Raw genomic sequence first — 18,062 nt, forward strand, 5'->3', positions numbered from 1 at the left:
AATTAAAGTTTGTAATTTTCCCGCAACTTGTGGCAAAGTATAAAATATTCCATGGACTCAAAATGCCTCTCAGCAAATAGCTTGGGGTGTCTACTTTCTAAAATGGGGTCATTTGTGGGGGTTTTGTGCCATCTTGGCATTTTATGGCCTTCAAAACTGTAATAGGTAGTGAGAAGTGAAATCAAAAATTTACGCCCTTAGAAAGCCTGAAGGCGGTGCTTGGTTTTCGGGGCCCCGTACGCGGCTAGACTCCCAAAAAGTCCCACATATGTGGTATCCCCGTACTCAGGAGAAGTAGCAGAATTTATTTTGGGGTGTCATTTCACATATGCCCATAGCATGTGTGAGCAATATATCATTTAGTGACAACTTTGATAGGCAGTCGTAAACTAAAAGCTGCGTAAATTCCAGAAAACGTACCTTAGTTTGTAGATGTGACAACTTTTGCGCAAACCAATAAATATACAATTATTGACTTTTTTTTTACCAAAGACATGTGGCTGAATACATTTTGGCCTAAATGTATGACTAAAATTGAGTTTATTGGATTTTTCTAATAACAAAAAGTAGAAAATATCATTTTTTTTCAAAATTTGCGGTCTTTTTACGTTTATATCGCAAAAAATAAAAATCGCAGAGGCAATCAAATACCATCAAAAGAAAGCTCTATTTGTGGGAAGAAAAGGACACAAATTTTGTTTGGGTACAACATTGCATGACCGCGTAATTACCAGTTAAAGCAGCGCAGTGCCAAATTGTAAAAAGACCTCTGGTCATTTACCAGCAAAATGGTCCGGTCTGAAAGTGGTTAAACATTTTACACTATGGAGTATCCTTCCTCCATGTCTGTTTAAACCCACATACACACTACTCCACTGAGGAACCCTTGCCGCAATACCCCAGAGAAATCCCTTAAAGGGACAACACCATTTGTCAGGACCTGGGAACTTCACAATAGGATACTAAAGGTGAAACACCGCCAAAGGATCCCAAAGATCTTTATATACGCTGTTACCTTACAGCGGTAAGGTAAGGGGACACCCATCATCAGAGTACACGGAACCACGAAGGATATAATCCCCCATCACCAGCACCACTGCCCTTTTCATCGCAATATTTCCACATTTTTCACAAATCATTATGTTGAAGCATCCACACTCTGTGCGATTATAAGAAGAATCGCAGCACTTTGCACTTGGAACGGACATTTGTTCAATACACCAGCATTGCTTGTCACAATATTTCTGTGTATATTTGAAGGGTTGCCTACGTGCATCACACTAGAGCACTTGCACTTTATGCGATTTCTGTTATCGCAACACGCTGCACTTTGAAATTTATATATTTTATTCTATATTTTTTTATATATCGTATACTGATGATTTATACTATTTATTATTACTTTAATATGTTGCACAGATTCACATATATGCTGTGTGTGTATCTATTCAGTTTACCTTAAACTTTATTTTGTACTTTACGAACTGTGGATTTAGTATATTGCCCTCCGTGATAGGCATATCCCACCGTAGTACAGCGCACCACTACTTATTTAAAGCATATCTGTTGTCAAAATTTAAAATCACATACCGTATATACTCGAGTATAGGCCGACCCGAATATAAGCCGAGGCCCCCAATTTACCCCCAAAAAACTGGAAAACTTATTGACTCGTGTATAAGCCGAGGGTGAGACATGGCTGTCCATCCCTGTGTGTCCGTCCATCCCTGTGTGTGTGTCCGTCCATCCATCCCTGTGTGTGTGTCCATCCATCCATCCATCCATCCATCCATCCCTGTGTGTCCGTCCATCCATCCCTGTGTGTGTATCCATCCATCCCTGTGTGTGTGTGTGTGTGTATTCATCCATCCATCCATCCCTGTGTGTGTGTGTGTGTGTATTCATCCATCCATCCATCCCTGTGTGTGTGTATCCATCCATCCATCCATCCATCCATCCCTGTGTGTGTGTGTGTGTGTGTGTGTGTGTGTGTGTGTGTGTCCGTGCAGCCTTGTGTGTGTGTCCAGCCTACCTGTGTCCCAAGCCTCCGTCCCGAGCCGCCGTCGTCCCGAGCCTCCTCTGTCCCGTGCCTCCTCTGTCCCGTGCCTTCCGGTGTCCCGTGCCTCCTCTGTCCCGTGCCTCCTCCGTCCCGTGTCGTGCCGATGGATCGCCGCTCTTCTCGGCGGCCATTCTACGATTCAAAAGCTGCGCCTCCGTCCTCCGCCTGTGATAGGCGGAACACTCAATTTCCCAGCAGCCTGTGTTCCGCCTATCACGGACATCCTCTCATACTCGTCCGTAGTATGAGAATGAACGGATGTCCGTGATAGGCGGAACACTGACTGCTGGGAAATTCAGTGTTCCGCCTATCACAGGCGGAGGCGGAGAAGGAGGCGCGGCTTTTGAATTTTAATGTCCGCCGTCTGTCTGCTCGATACGCTGATCGAGCAGTCAGACAGCGGTGACTCGAGTATAAGCCGAGGGGGCACTTTCAGCCTCAAAAAAGAGGCTGAAAATCTCGGCTTATACTCGAGTATATACGGTATTCATTTTACAGTATATTTCAATTATTTCTAGCCTTCTCCTAGTAAGCACTTCAGCTCCAGAAGGTTTTGCCCCCACTTATGACCAGGCAACTTTTTACTATGAGGCACTGCATTACTTTAACAGACAATTGCGTGGTCATACAACTTTGTACCCAAATGAAATTTATATAATTGTTTTCCCACAAAGAGAATTTTCTTTTGGTGATATTTGATCACCTCTATTTTTTTACTTTCTGCTATAAAACATATCCGAAAAAAAAATGAAAACAAAGCAAATCTTTTAATACACTTTGGCCAAAATGTATTCTGCTCTATGTCTATGGCAAAAAAATCCCAATAAGTGATTGGTTTGTGTGAAAGTTATAGCATCTAAAAATGATTGGCTTCATACTGGAATTTTTATTTATTTATTTATTTTATGCTAGTAATGGTGGCGATCAGCGACTTATAACGGGGCTGCGATAGTGCGGCGGGCAATCTGACACTAGGGGGATCTAGCTAACTACTACTGACATCACCAGTGACATTATTACAATGATCAGTGATAATGATGTGAACTGCCACTGTATTAATCACACTGGGCAGGAAGGGGTTAACATCTAGGGCAATCAAGGGGCTAAATGTGTGCCTTACAAGTGTTTATGTTTGTACTGTGTGCTGCTTTTACTGGGCTTTTACTTTTACTTTTTCATACCCTGTTTAGCAGGGAATGAGCAAACAATGTGATCCCCTGTAACTAAACACTGCTATGTGATGTTTACATTCACAGAGCTATGTTCGATGAAGCTTATCGCTGATCACCGGGTGCCGGCGATCAATCATTGGCTGGGACCCGGTGATCGGTATGTGCGGTCACGAATCACAGCACAGCCAGGACAGTGGGAGCACGCGCTCCCCCTGCCCCGGCACACTGATTACATACTAGGTATGTGATCCAGGCAAAAAAGGACACTTTTCCGCCGTATATGCAAGTTATACAGCTGGCAAGTCGTTAATCTGAATGATCTTGAAGTTTGTAAAATTATTTTGTGAAGATCCCCACACATTTACTTCATTTAATTCTGTGACACGTATTCACTATGCCTTGTATGTAGGCACTGCTGGGTCACAGAATTAACAGAGCCTGACTTCTGAACTACAGAGGTGCTGAGAGGAGGAGATTCAGGAGGTGAAATCAGTACAGGAATCATTGTTTTGAAGGCAGCAAGGTACCATGGGATATGTAGTCCTTAGACTTTAAGTTAGCAGCAGAGGAGATGCTGCAAAGCATGCAGGGAATCCAGGAAGTTGTGGAAAGAGATGGACAGCAGACAGGCAGCACTCATGACACTAAAGGAGATAAGTAAGCTTATACTGGTTTGGCAAATATACATGTAGCGCCCTGCTCCTGATGGGCAGACGCTATAAGTAGAAATTTAGTTTTGTCTGAGCTGTAGTTTAGCTCAGACTGATTGTGTAAAAATTCTGGTTTCTGTTCCAGCTCAGTTGAGTTGCATGGTTTTCCACTGATAACTGTTATTAATTATTAATTCCACAGGGGTGGCGCTCTCCTCATTGGCCAGGGTTGGAAATTGCAACAGGCTGGGTGTATTGGGTGCATCTTTGCCTGGAAGCAGTCAGTGGGAGTGGTTTGTCCGCTGTGCATTCTTGGAGAGGGTACTTAAGGAACAGACCCTGTGGTAGGGTGTTCCGACCTGATGGCCCTCCTGGCCTAAGGTGTACCGTAGCCATTCAATTGTCTCAGGGCCGGCTGGGCTGAGGCTTTGTTACTGAAAGGTAGGCCCAGAAGTCCTGGGGCCTACCGATCCAGGGGTGGTCCTGTGATGTCTTGCCTGCGAGGAGAAGCCAAGCAATTGGAGAAACCAGGGGAGGACTCTTCAGGGAGAAAACCCAAGCGGCACGGCCGGTACCTCAAGAAGAGCCTGAAGACTCAATTGGAGGACGCATCCCGGGTAATTTAACTCACAGTATCGCTGGCTTGGCTGAAAGAAACTGGTACTGTGTGGCTGTACTTTGATGTTACAAAAGTTATTGGTTACACAATCCTGTGGCAGAGTATTGTGCAACGGTTCTACTTATTATTCAAGTCTGTGGCAGAGACTATGACCGAGCATCGCATCAGCTGCTAGGTCGGTGAGAGAGGCCTATCTGCTGGATCCAGTTGTGGAGTTGTTTTGTCCTCTGGATCAAGAAGTACCCGTGCCCCGCACTATAAGGTACCTGAACTTAACCCTCTATCCCTCCATTTGAACTTCTTTTCTGTCAATAAAGCATTGGAAAAAAAAAACTAAGTGTCGGAGCTGAAATCTGTGAGCAACTCTTTAATGGGACCCCTATGACAGTCACAGTGGAACGGTGAGGTAACGGTAAGCCCAATCAAAATGCCAACAGCTCCTTCGGGGGTTAGTGCTACATACAGTAACTAGTGTATTGTTATAAAATAAAAGTGCACACTGTGACAATAGAACTCCTTTAATTATTCTGATAAATTCATATTATGATATATTTTGTACCTGATGCTTAAAGAAAGTTCTACATAAGTCAGTTGTCACAGCGGATGAAGCCAGTTTATGCTTATTCAGCTGATCACATCCAAACTACATTGATAGGGAAAAAACAATTCTAACAATATTAGATCATGATATTACATAGTTAAAATGATGCCACGATGACCACACTATATCTATGTGTCTGATCTTCACATTCTGTGTTGTTTCTATTGCCACATAAATAGTTTTTTGGTTTGGAAACTGAATGACCAGGTATTTCAGAGTAGACCATAATTGAATAACTAAATTACTAGCAGAATTTTTCTTTATCCAACTGTGGATATATCTACAAGGGTATGGACACTTCAATGTTTGAAAAAGCTCCACCTTACCTTCTGTAGAAACAAAGCCTCGGCATCTCTGCGGTTCTTCGCAGCCAGAGCTTCATAGTTACCTCTCATGTCATTCAAAATCTTTGTGAGGTCTACTCCCGGAGTAGCATCCATCTCTACATTAACCGTGCCGGCAGCACTGCTTCTAGCAACATGTGCTTCCTAGGTATTGGTAGAAAAGGTTTTTTTTATATTAAAAACTCACATCAAATTTATTGTGTACTTAATTTAGGATAGAGGCTAAAAAAAAAAAAAAATGCACATACACGACTATTGTCTAGAAAAATTGGGACAAATAAAAGTGGAGCTGTTGCTTATGGCCTCCAAATTTGACTGAATAAACTGAGCCCATATGTTACACATTTTTTTTGGTAAAGGCTAGCAAACTGATAAGTCAAAATTATTCAATAGTTATCTTGCGTACAATGCTGGCCATAGATATGCCATAATGTATGTAGGCCATTTTTGCTGTTTTCTCCTGCACAATTCCTATTGGGCACTGAGGCTTCCCATTATAGTGATGGACCTATAGGAATATGTCAGGACAGGACCTAGTAGCAAGCCTCAATTCTACCCAGAAGTGTAGTAGCCCCATTAGAAGCCTGGCATATAGAACCACTGGATACTGAAAGCTACAGCAGGGTGCCACTGGGTGCTTGGATTTTAGACCTGTCAGCAACAGTTAGCATTCTTAAAGTGACAGTCTTATGCTGCATACACACGAGCGGACTTTTCAACATCCAAAGTCCGAGGGACTGATTCCGTCAGACTATTCGATCGTGTGTGGGCTGCAACGGACTTTTGATTCGCCAAAGTCTGACGGACTTTAGAATATGGAACATGCTTCAAATTTTTCCGACGGAACTCCGCCGGACCCGGTCCCTTCCAAAAATTCGCTCGTGTGTATGCTATTCCGACGGACTAAAACCGACGCTAGGGCAGCTATTGGCTACTGGCTATGAACTTCCTTATTCGAGTCCAGTCGTACGTCATCACGTTCGAATCCGTCGGAGTTTAGTGTGATTGTGTGTGGCCAAGTCCGCTCATTCGAAAAGTCCGTCAGAACTCTGTCGGAACTCTGGCAGAACTCCGGCAGAACTCCTTCGGAAGTCTGTCGGACATAAGTCCTCTCGTGTGTACGGGGCTTTAGTGGTTTTATTGATCATTTATGCATCACTGCATGTGCACTAGTGATGGACGAACTTCCGACGGGACGTTTCGCGAACGCGAAATGCGAACGGACCCAAACGTTCGCGAAACCGAACGTTCGCCGCGGGCCCCATTGACTTCAATGGGAGGCGAACTTTGCAAACCTTCATGTCGAATTTGCGGCCACGTGGTAATTATTAGGGGGTAAAACGTAGTCCCACCATCTGGACAATGACATAATACATGGATCGATAACTACAAGCATTTTTATTTTATTTGGGAAATTGTTCTAACAATTCAGGACTATGGAGCTAATGAAGGCAATGGAGGAGAGGGAAGGTCAGGGACCAGGGTAGGCAAAGAAGAGGGTGCAGGAGATGATCACCAGCAGCGTGACATACCGGAATGACACATGCACCGTGATAGAGGCATCTGACAGCAGCACCGTAATACAGAGCACTGACAGCAGCACCGTGACATACAGCGCTGACAGCAGCACCGTGACATACAGCGCTGACAGCAGCACCGTGACATACAGCGCTGACAGCAGCACCGTGACATACAGCGCTGACAGCAGCACCGTGACATACAGCGCTGACAGCAGCACCGTGACATACAGCGCTGACAGCAGCACCGTGACATACAGCGCTGACAGCAGCACCGTGACATACAGCGCTGACAGCAGCACCGTGACATACAGCGCTGACAGCAGCACCGTGACATACAGCGCTGACAGCAGCACCGTGACATACAGCACTGACAGCAGCACCGTAAGCAGCCCCAGGAGGAAGTCAGCACAGCACAGGGATGGTGTGATCCCCTCATAATAAGAACCCCCAGGAGGAAGTCAGCACAGCACAGGGATATCATAAGCAGCCCCAGTAGAAATATGACACCGCTCAACCTCTTCAAAGAGGAGGGTAGGGGCATATAGTACGGTGTGCTTTTTTGGGTCAAGGAAGTGAGCCAAATGAATTAAGAAGGTCTGTGTGCTTGATTAAAAAAATAGTTTATAGACATATACATGGTCTACTGGTCACATGTGTTGAATTCCTCCGAGATCCATGCCTCATTCATTTTTAGAAATGTGAGGTAGTTAACACTGTGGTGAGCTAGGCGAGTACGCTTATCGGTCACAATCCCCCCTGCTGCGCTGAACGTCCTTTCGGACAGGACACTGGATGAGGGGCAAGCCAACAGTTCGATTGCAAATTGGGCAAGCTCTGGCCAGAGGTCAAGCCTGCCCACCCAGTAGTCTAGGGGTTCATCACTCCTCAGAGCGTCCACATCGGCCGTTAACCCAATGTAGTCGGACACCTGACGGTCTAGGCGTTCCCTGATGCTGGATCCGGATGACACCTGTCGATGGGTCGGCTGAAAGAATGACCTCATATCCGAAGTCACCAACACATCTTCAAACCGGCCTCTTCTTGCAGGCGCTGTTGGATTGGTACCCGCAAATCCTTCTCTGGGAGTGGGAATTGCTCCTCTGCCAGCGCACGCAAAAGCAGAATGCAGCATTTCTCGAAGCAAGGCCTGGAAGTGCTGCATTCTGACAGCCCTCTGCGACGGCGGTAACATTTCCGCCATTTTGTGTTTGTACCGGGGGTCTAAGTACGTTGCCACCCAGTACTGGTCCTTGACCCTCATGCTTTTTATACGGGGGTCCCTATTAAAACACTGGAGCATGAAGGCCCCCATTTGCACTAAAGTGGAAGCGGTGTGGTGGCCTGGCTCCTGCTCATCATCCAGGATAATGTCGTCCTCTTCATTCTCCTCTCCCCATCCTCGCACAACAGGGATCCCAGAAAGGTTTAAAGCATGCTCTTCTTGCTCCTGCTCATCCGCCCCGGCACCATCCTCCTCTGACTCCTCATCAGACTCCTGTTGTTGACTTGTCTCAGATAGAGTAGCCCCCCCTGGGAATTCATCCAGCATTGCGACTTCCTCATCTTCCCGCTCCTGCTCCTCCACAGCCTGATCAATGACACGACGCAATGCACGCTCCAGAAAGAAGGCATAAGGTACCATGTCACTGATGGCGCCATGGCTGCGACTGACCAGTTTGGTGATCTCCTCAAATGGCCGCAGAAGTCTGCATGTGTCGCGCATGAGCAGCCACTGGCGCGGTGAAAAAAAACCCAGCTCCCCAGAACCGTTTCTTTCGCAGAGTTCATACAGGTAGACGTTAACTGCACGTTTCTGCTGGAGCAGCCTATCAAGCATATAGAAGGTTGAGTTCCATCGCGTCGGGCAATCGCAAATAAGACGTCTGACCGGCAGATGGTGTCGCCGCTGAATGTCAGCAAGGCGAGCCATGGCCGTGTAAGATCTTCTGAAATGGGCCGAGATTTTCCTTGCCTGCCGCAAGATGTCCTGGACCCCAGGGTATTTGACAAGGAATCGCTGCACGACCAAGTTTAAGACGTGTGCCATGCACGGCACGTGCGTGATTTTGCCCTGTTTCAATGCGCTAAGCAGATTGGCACCGTTGTCACACACCACTTTACCAACTGTCAAATTGAGCGGTGTTAGCCACTCATCTGCCTGTGAACGCAAAGCTGAAAGGAGTGCCGGGCCAGTGTGGCTCTTTGCTTCCAGGCACAACAGACGCAGCACGGCATGGCAACGTCTCACCTGGCATGTGGAATAGGTTCTGGGGAGCTTGGGCGGTGCAGTGGAAGAGACGCTAGCAGCGGAAAAGGAGGAGGCAGCTGAGGAGGAGAGGGAGGAGGATGGAGTAGGAGGAGGAGAAGAAGAGTCAGGCCTGCATGCAATCCGTGGCGGTAAAACCAAATCTACACGGGTGCCACGGGTTACATGCTTGACGGCCGTCAGAAGGTTCACCCAGTGGGCAGTAAAACTGATATACCTTCCCTGCCCGTGTTTGCTAGACCACGTGTCTGTGGTCAGATGTATCTTGGCACCGACACTGTGTGCCAGAGATACATTCACTTGCCGCTGAACATGGCCATATAGCTCTGGGATGCCCTTCTCTGAGAAATACTTCCTTCCTGGGACCTTCCATTGTGGTGTTCCAATGGCCACAAATTTGCGAAAGGCCTCCGAGTCCACCAGTTTATATGGCAGTAGTTGGCGGGCTATGAGTTCTGACAAGCCAGCCGCCAACCGTTGGGCAAGAGGGTTATCCGGCATCATCATTTTTTTACGCTCAAACATTAGGCCCACGGAAGCCTGCCTTTTTGCAGAAAAATGTGAGCTTGGCGTGATGGAAGGTGGAGTGGAGGACAATTGTGAGGAGAGAGGAGAAGGAGAAGTAGAAGACGAGGCTGGACGGTGAGAGCCTGCAGTGTGGCTTTGTGTGTTCCGTTGCTCCCACTGGGCTCGGTGATGGCTGCTCATGTGCCTTCTTAAGGCGGTCGTCCCTAGGTGAGTATTGGGCTTACCGCGACTAACGCGTTGACTGCAAAGATTGCAGATGGCAACGCTATTGTCAGCAGCGGACACGTTAAAAAAAGCCCACACTGCGGAGCCATGTGCCGGTGTCCTGGGAGCGCCAGATGTGACCGTACATGGTCGATGACTCGCTCCTGATACATTTGCAGTCTGCTTTGTCCCTGCTGTGCAATGTAAGTCATTGCTGCTTCTCCTCCCTATCTGCTGGTCCATATCTCCCTCTGAACTCCCCTCCTCTTCCTCTCTTGTGGGCACCCACGTGACATCACTAGACACGTCATCATCAACGTCACCTTCCCCACCGCTATAAGTAGAGATCTCGGAGTAGGCAGCAACACCGGGGACCAACCTCCTCCTTGGGCTGATCTGGGTACTGGCGTCAGACTGCTGAGTAGCGCTTGTTGCTACCTCCTCTTCCTGATCCAATACCAAGAGTGGCTGCGCATCAGAAATGTCCTCTTGATATGGATCGGAAAATAATTCCAGTGACTCAAGCGGAAGGTATGTGGTGGTGGTGGTGGTGGTCGTGTTGTTGGTGGTAGTGTCTTTGGGGGTGCACATAGCAGAGAGTGAAGAAGAGGGTGCAGATCGAGAGGATGAGGAGGGTGCAGAAGAGTAAGGCTGAGCGAGCCACTCAACCAAGTCTGGTGCATCCTTTAAAGTAATTGAACGCACCTTCTGCAACTTCCCACTTTGGCTCAAGCCTGTTGCTCCTGCCCTACCCCTACCACCCCTGCGGAAGGGCCTGCCTCTTCCTCTGCATGTCATTTTTTAAATGACCCTGTGACAAAACTCTTAGTCCCTATACCGCTGAAGGACTGCTGCAGTATAGGTGAGCGGTCAGCAGTGGTGCACGTCAACCCTATCTATTGTGGACCTATAGCGGTCCTTACAGAACAGCAGACTGTACCGCACTCAAGCCTATGTACCGTAGCACCCTATACCAAGTTACCAGTCCTTATAAGAACTTTTGTGGACCAAGCAGGTTGTGTATTAGTGTTTAGCAGACTGTACGTCAGTCCCTATACCGCTGAAGGACTGCTGCAGTATAGGGCAGCGGTCAGCAGTGGTGCACGTCAACCCTATCTATTGTGGACCGATAGCGGTCCTTACAGAACAGCAGACTGTACCGCACTCAAGCCTATGTACCGTAGCACCCTATACCAAGTTACCAGTCCTTATAAGAACTTTTGTGGAACAAGCAGGTTGTGTGTTAGTGATTAGCAGACTGTACGTCAGTCCCTATACCGCTGAAGGACTGCTGCAGTATAGGTGAGCGGTCAGCAGTGGTGCACGTCAACCCTATCTATTGTGGACCGATAGCGGTCCTTACAGAACAGCAGACTGTACCGCACTCAAGCCTATGTACCGTAGCACCCTATACCAAGTTACCAGTCCTTATAAGAACTTTTGTGGACCAAGCAGGTTGTGTATTAGTGTTTAGCAGACTGTACGTCAGTCCCTATACCGCTGAAGGACTGCTGCAGTATAGGGCAGCGGTCAGCAGTGGTGCACGTCAACCCTATCTATTGTGGACCGATAGCGGTCCTTACAGAACAGCAGACTGTACCGCACTCAAGCCTATGTACCGTAGCACCCTATACCAAGTTACCAGTCCTTATAAGAACTTTTGTGGAACAAGCAGGTTGTGTGTTAGTGATTAGCAGACTGTACGTCAGTCCCTATACCGCTGAAGGACTGCTGCAGTATAGGTGAGCGGTCAGCAGTGGTGCACGTCAACCCTATCTATTGTGGACCGATAGCGGTCCTTACAGAACAGCAGACTGTACCGCACTCAAGCCTATGTACCGTAGCACCCTATACCAAGTTACCAGTCCTTATAAGAACTTTTGTGGACCAAGCAGGTTGTGTATTAGTGTTTAGCAGACTGTACGTCAGTCCCTATACCGCTGAAGGACTGCTGCAGTATAGGGCAGCGGTCAGCAGTGGTGCACGTCAACCCTATCTATTGTGGACCGATAGCGGTCCTTACAGAACAGCAGACTGTACCGCACTCAAGCCTATGTACCGTAGCACCCTATACCAAGTTACCAGTCCTTATAAGAACTTTTGTGGAACAAGCAGGTTGTGTGTTAGTGATTAGCAGACTGTACGTCAGTCCCTATACCGCTGAAGGACTGCTGCAGTATAGGGCAGCGGTCAGCAGTGGTGCACGTCAACCCTATCTATTGTGGACCGATAGCGGTCCTTACAGAACAGCAGACTGTACCGCACTCAAGCCTATGTACCGTAGCACCCTATACCAAGTTACCAGTCCTTATAAGAACTTTTGTGGACCAAGCAGGTTGTGTATTAGTGTTTAGCAGACTGTACGTCAGTCCCTATACCGCTGAAGGACTGCTGCAGTATAGGGCAGCGGTCAGCAGTGGTGCACGTCAACCCTATCTATTGTGGACCGATAGCGGTCCTTACAGAACAGCAGACTGTACCGCACTCAAGCCTATGTACCGTAGCACCCTATACCAAGTTACCAGTCCTTATAAGAACTTTTGTGGAACAAGCAGGTTGTGTGTTAGTGATTAGCAGACTGTACGTCAGTCCCTATACCGCTGAAGGACTGCTGCAGTATAGGGCAGCGGTCAGCAGTGGTGCACGTCAACCCTATCTATTGTGGACCGATAGCGGTCCTTACAGAACAGCAGACTGTACCGCACTCAAGCCTATGTACCGTAGCACCCTATACCAAGTTACCAGTCCTTATAAGAACTTTTGTGGACCAAGCAGGTTGTGTATTAGTGTTTAGCAGACTGTACGTCAGTCCCTATACCGCTGAAGGACTGCTGCAGTATAGGGCAGCGGTCAGCAGTGGTGCACGTCAACCCTATCTATTGTGGACCGATAGCGGTCCTTACAGAACAGCAGACTGTACCGCACTCAAGCCTATGTACCGTAGCACCCTATACCAAGTTACCAGTCCTTATAAGAACTTTTGTGGAACAAGCAGGTTGTGTGTTAGTGATTAGCAGACTGTACGTCAGTCCCTATACCGCTGAAGGACTGCTGCAGTATAGGGCAGCGGTCAGCAGTGGTGCACGTCAACCCTATCTATTGTGGACCGATAGCGGTCCTTACAGAACAGCAGACTGTACCGCACTCAAGCCTATGTACCGTAGCACCCTATACCAAGTTACCAGTCCTTATAAGAACTTTTGTGGACCAAGCAGGTTGTGTATTAGTGTTTAGCAGACTGTACGTCAGTCCCTATACCGCTGAAGGACTGCTGCAGTATAGGGCAGCGGTCAGCAGTGGTGCACGTCAACCCTATCTATTGTGGACCGATAGCGGTCCTTACAGAACAGCAGACTGTACCGCACTCAAGCCTATGTACCGTAGCACCCTATACCAAGTTACCAGTCCTTATAAGAACTTTTGTGGAACAAGCAGGTTGTGTGTTAGTGATTAGCAGACTGTACGTCAGTCCCTATACCGCTGAAGGACTGCTGCAGTATAGGGCAGCGGTCAGCAGTGGTGCACGTCAACCCTATCTATTGTGGACCGATAGCGGTCCTTACAGAACAGCAGACTGTACCGCACTCAAGCCTATGTACCGTAGCACCCTATACCAAGTTACCAGTCCTTATAAGAACTTTTGTGGACCAAGCAGGTTGTGTATTAGTGTTTAGCAGACTGTACGTCAGTCCCTATACCGCTGAAGGACTGCTGCAGTATAGGGCAGCGGTCAGCAGTGGTGCACGTCAACCCTATCTATTGTGGACCGATAGCGGTCCTTACAGAACAGCAGACTGTACCGCACTCAAGCCTATGTACCGTAGCACCCTATACCAAGTTACCAGTCCTTATAAGAACTTTTGTGGAACAAGCAGGTTGTGTGTTAGTGATTAGCAGACTGTACGTCAGTCCCTATACCGCTGAAGGACTGCTGCAGTATAGGTGAGCGGTCAGCAGTGGTGCACGTCAACCCTATCTATTGTGGACCGATAGCGGTCCTTACAGAACAGCAGACTGTACCGCACTCAAGCCTATGTACCGTAGCACCCTATACCAAGTTACCAGTCCTTATAAGAACTTTTGTGGACCAAGCAGGTTGTGTATTAGTGTTTAGCAGACTGTACGTCAGTCCCTATACCGCTGAAGGACTGCTGCAGTATAGGGCAGCGGTCAGCAGTGGTGCACGTCAACCCTATCTATTGTGGACCGATAGCGGTCCTTACAGAACAGCAGACTGTACCGCACTCAAGCCTATGTACCGTAGCACCCTATACCAAGTTACCAGTCCTTATAAGAACTTTTGTGGACCAAGCAGGTTGTGTATTAGTGTTTAGCAGACTGTACGTCAGTCCCTATACCGCTGAAGGACTGCTGCAGTATAGGGCAGCGGTCAGCAGTGGTGCACGTCAACCCTATCTATTGTGGACCGATAGCGGTCCTTACAGAACAGCAGACTGTACCGCACTCAAGCCTATGTACCGTAGCACCCTATACCAAGTTACCAGTCCTTATAAGAACTTTTGTGGAACAAGCAGGTTGTGTGTTAGTGATTAGCAGACTGTACGTCAGTCCCTATACCGCTGAAGGACTGCTGCAGTATAGGGCAGCGGTCAGCAGTGGTGCACGTCAACCCTATCTATTGTGGACCGATAGCGGTCCTTACAGAACAGCAGACTGTACCGCACTCAAGCCTATGTACCGTAGCACCCTATACCAAGTTACCAGTCCTTATAAGAACTTTTGTGGAACAAGTGAGTTGTGAATGTTTAGCAGACTGCAGCAGAAGGGCAGCAGTCAAGTATAATATCCTTTCTATATTTGGAAGAAAGAATATTATACATGTACAAGCCTATTACTGTACCACTGATACCAGTCCTGAAAAGAACCTTTGTGGAACTAATAATAACAGCAAGTCTTTAAAATTACCCTCACTGCCTGACAACACTGCTTCCTTCCTGTCCCTATACAAATTGGCAAAAAAAGAGAACGATTAGTGGTTACTGGAACAGCTCTTTTGTGGACCTTGATAGTAACAGCTAATGATGATGATGATGATGATGATGATGAAAGACTAATCTGGCTGTCCCTGTAGCATACACCGTCCTTTCCCTTTCTCTAAACTAACAAAAGACACTCAGGCTGCTGCAAGAATCAGCAGCACAGCAAACCTATCAACACCTAACACCTATACCAGTCCTGAAAAGAACTTTTGTGTACCAAATAGCTAGTGGTTTATCTCTCCCTACTCCACACAGGAACCTGTCCCTATCGTAACAGAAGAAAGAATGTAAAATGGCCACCGGATCGGGTGTATTTATAGGTTAGGGGGAATGTACAAGTGTCCATGTGCTGTCATGTCTCAATTGGCTGTCCTGTATCACATGATAAACGTGTCACCAAAGGTTAAAGTTCTTGTATACATTAAACACGTAAGTCCGCCGCGGCGAACGACGGAAAAAGGCGTTCGAACGTGCGGACCGCGAATGTCGGAAATTCGCCGCGAAACGACCGCCGGGCGAACCGTTCGGCCATCACTAATGTGCACCCCTCTCCAAAGGTGTCTTGCATATATTAGATATTTATCCAGCATACTGCTTACTTTCTCATGATTCTTCTTCAAGTAGGCCAGTTCTTCATTCAAGCTCTCAAACTGAGTTTCAAAGTCTCCTCTAGACAATGTAAGGTTATCTAGAACTTTTCGGAGCCTATTGATATCAGATTCCACACTGTGGTGGAGAGCCTGCTCAGTCTCATACCTTTGGGAAATACAAATGAAATACATCTTAGAGGACACCATTCCACAGTATATGTCATAAACCTTTTTTTTTTTTACTCTGGGTTTATTTGTATTTTTTAACACTGTAAGTACAGGAAAATACCCTTTAATTTGGCAGAAATCCAGTGGCCTCCTAATGTCCTGTTTTGGGCTGACGACTTAGTGGCTTTTGACAAATATCCCAACCAATATTGGCTGCCCTGCCTGCTGAACTACAGAACCGTGCCTACCCCCTCCCCCCCTCACTACCCATGGATACATTGCTTTATAAAAATATTTTCCAGCAACACATGCTGTTGCATTGACTCCCAAGAATCTGCTTATGCATTGTATGCAGAGAAAGCGCTTTTGGGAGATGTAGTTCTGGTGGTGTGCAAGTGTCAATAGCAGCTGACCTTTCAGCAAATTTCCCTGTAAGGTTTTTCAAACTTGGCGATGACAACAAAGTGATATAGTCTAGAGTGGGAGAGGAAGAGTTGGAGGTAAATTTCTGTAATGGTTGGAAATACTCTTTAAGCTTTTTGGATTTGTTCATTGCAGGTGAAATGGTAGGAATCGGTTGTAGTTAATTAAAATATTTCCAACATTGAAAGCCAACAAAAAATAAATGCAGAGAGGTATGCTAAAGTATTATTTAAAAAAAAAAAAAAAAAAGGTTTTCTAAAGGGTTCTTTATTATAAGAGACGTAATAAAAGTAAACATTCTTCAACCAGTGATGGGACTAATGGGTATTTGAGACCAAACCAGAAAGGACATGAGTAAAATTGGACATTGGTCTTTGAATAGGGAGGTTCTGGTTGTCATTTTTAAAGGTTGGATTTTGCATTATATATTTATCAATTTAACAAATACATCATTTGTTGAAATAATATTTTAACATTATAATGAACAACTGACTTACTTTACTCTGAAGTCATCGGCTGCCAGTCTGGAATTGTCAATATCCAGGACAATTTGAGAGTTCTTAATTTTGGCAGCCAGGAGCTAGTAGAAAAAAGTTTATTTGTATTACTTATATGCTCTGATACCTACAGTTTTACATCATAGTATTGCAGAAAAATCAACAGAACAATTCTGATGAATCATTGTGAATGTTAATGTTTGGATTAAATGCATAAATCATCTTTAGTAAACAACAACATTATATTAACTGTAAATTAAAAACATAAAAAATAGTTATTATTAATGTGTTTTATCTATTTATATGATTAGTAATTAATGAGGTTGTTATAAATGCATTTAGAAGTACATCCATAACTTACCTTGCTCCTCAAGCCATTGATGGTATCATAGTATTTACTGTAATCTTTGGCTGCAGAGCCAGCTCCAATGCCAACTTGCTTGTCATACCAACCACGGATCTTGGTCTCCAGCTCGTTGTTGGCTGCTTCCAGGGCCCTGACTTTTTCTAGGTAAGCAGCCAGGCGGTCATTTAGATTTTGCATGGTTTCTTTCTCACTTCCGGACAGGAAACCAAAGCTGCTGGATTCTGCCCCTCCAAATCCAGCAGAAGAACTGAAGGAAAAAACACTGCTGGATCCACCACCAAAGACTCCACCAAGGTCTCCACTAAAGCCTGCACCAAGATTTGCAGCAACGCTAGGTTGAAAGCCAGCAGCACCACCACCACCAAAACCTAGTCCAACACCACTTCTAAAACCTGCAGCCTGAGGAGGTTCAAGGTTATGCCTATAGAAGGTCATGGCTGATGTTCTGTCACACAAAATGTGTTAGAAGCGAAAAAAGGACAGACCTGTGGACTTAAGGACCTCTTTATCTCTATATATACATACACATATATGTATTTATGTATGTATGGAGCAGTGGGTGTTTTATTTTCTAAATGATCTTCCTCCTAGAGTTTTGTTCTCAGCCTAGTCAACACCTGTTTGTCACCTACTATGATGTAGTGTGTTTAAACTTACATAAATAATGCAGCCCTTGGGCTGTTTGTCACATATAAACCGGGGTAGGCAAATTCCTCTTTCCTCAGAAGTTTGTTCTTCAATCCTATCTCATTTGCTATCGGCATTATGGTATGAAGCTGTGGAACATGCTCAGGCCTCATATGCTAAGCACTGATGACCCCTGAGTCTCACCACACAACATCGCAACACTAAATGTGCCTGTCAATTGAATTTCTATACACATATTATATTTATTTCATTGCCATTCATTTAAAAAAATTACAATTCAAAATGTGCACAATTTTCACAAATCTTACTGTTTACCATTTAACTGTTATGTGTGCTCTGCAACAGTAGAGTGTAGTCCATTCCAGATCCAAATTATGAGATAAATTGTTGAAAAAATCTGGTCCCC

At 46.1% G+C, this 18,062-nt stretch overlaps 1 protein-coding gene across 2 annotated transcripts in view; it reads right to left on the reverse strand.

Moving 5' to 3' along the window:
* Positions 1-17,556, reverse strand: part of LOC143935769 (keratin, type I cytoskeletal 47 kDa-like) — a 31,776-nt gene extending 14,220 nt beyond the window's left edge. Inside the window, exons 1-4 of one of the 2 annotated variants that reach the window (XM_077459876.1) lie at positions 17,003-17,556; positions 16,642-16,724; positions 15,563-15,719; positions 5,428-5,589 (exon numbers count right to left, since the gene is read on the reverse strand). In XM_077459876.1, the coding sequence (XP_077316002.1) occupies positions 5,428-5,589; positions 15,563-15,719; positions 16,642-16,724; positions 17,003-17,443 (843 nt within the window). In that variant the 5' untranslated portion in view covers positions 17,444-17,556. The remainder of the gene's footprint in view (positions 1-5,427; positions 5,590-15,562; positions 15,720-16,641; positions 16,725-17,002) is intronic. The other variant, XM_077459875.1, reaches the window with a different exon arrangement.
* Positions 17,557-18,062: the final 506 nt, after the last annotated feature.

Source organism: Lithobates pipiens, unplaced genomic scaffold (genome assembly GCF_037356315.1).
Source record: "Lithobates pipiens isolate NorthernLeopardFrog02 unplaced genomic scaffold, aLitPip1_a1.2 Scaffold_28, whole genome shotgun sequence".
Lineage (NCBI taxonomy): Eukaryota > Metazoa > Chordata > Amphibia > Anura > Ranidae > Lithobates > Lithobates pipiens.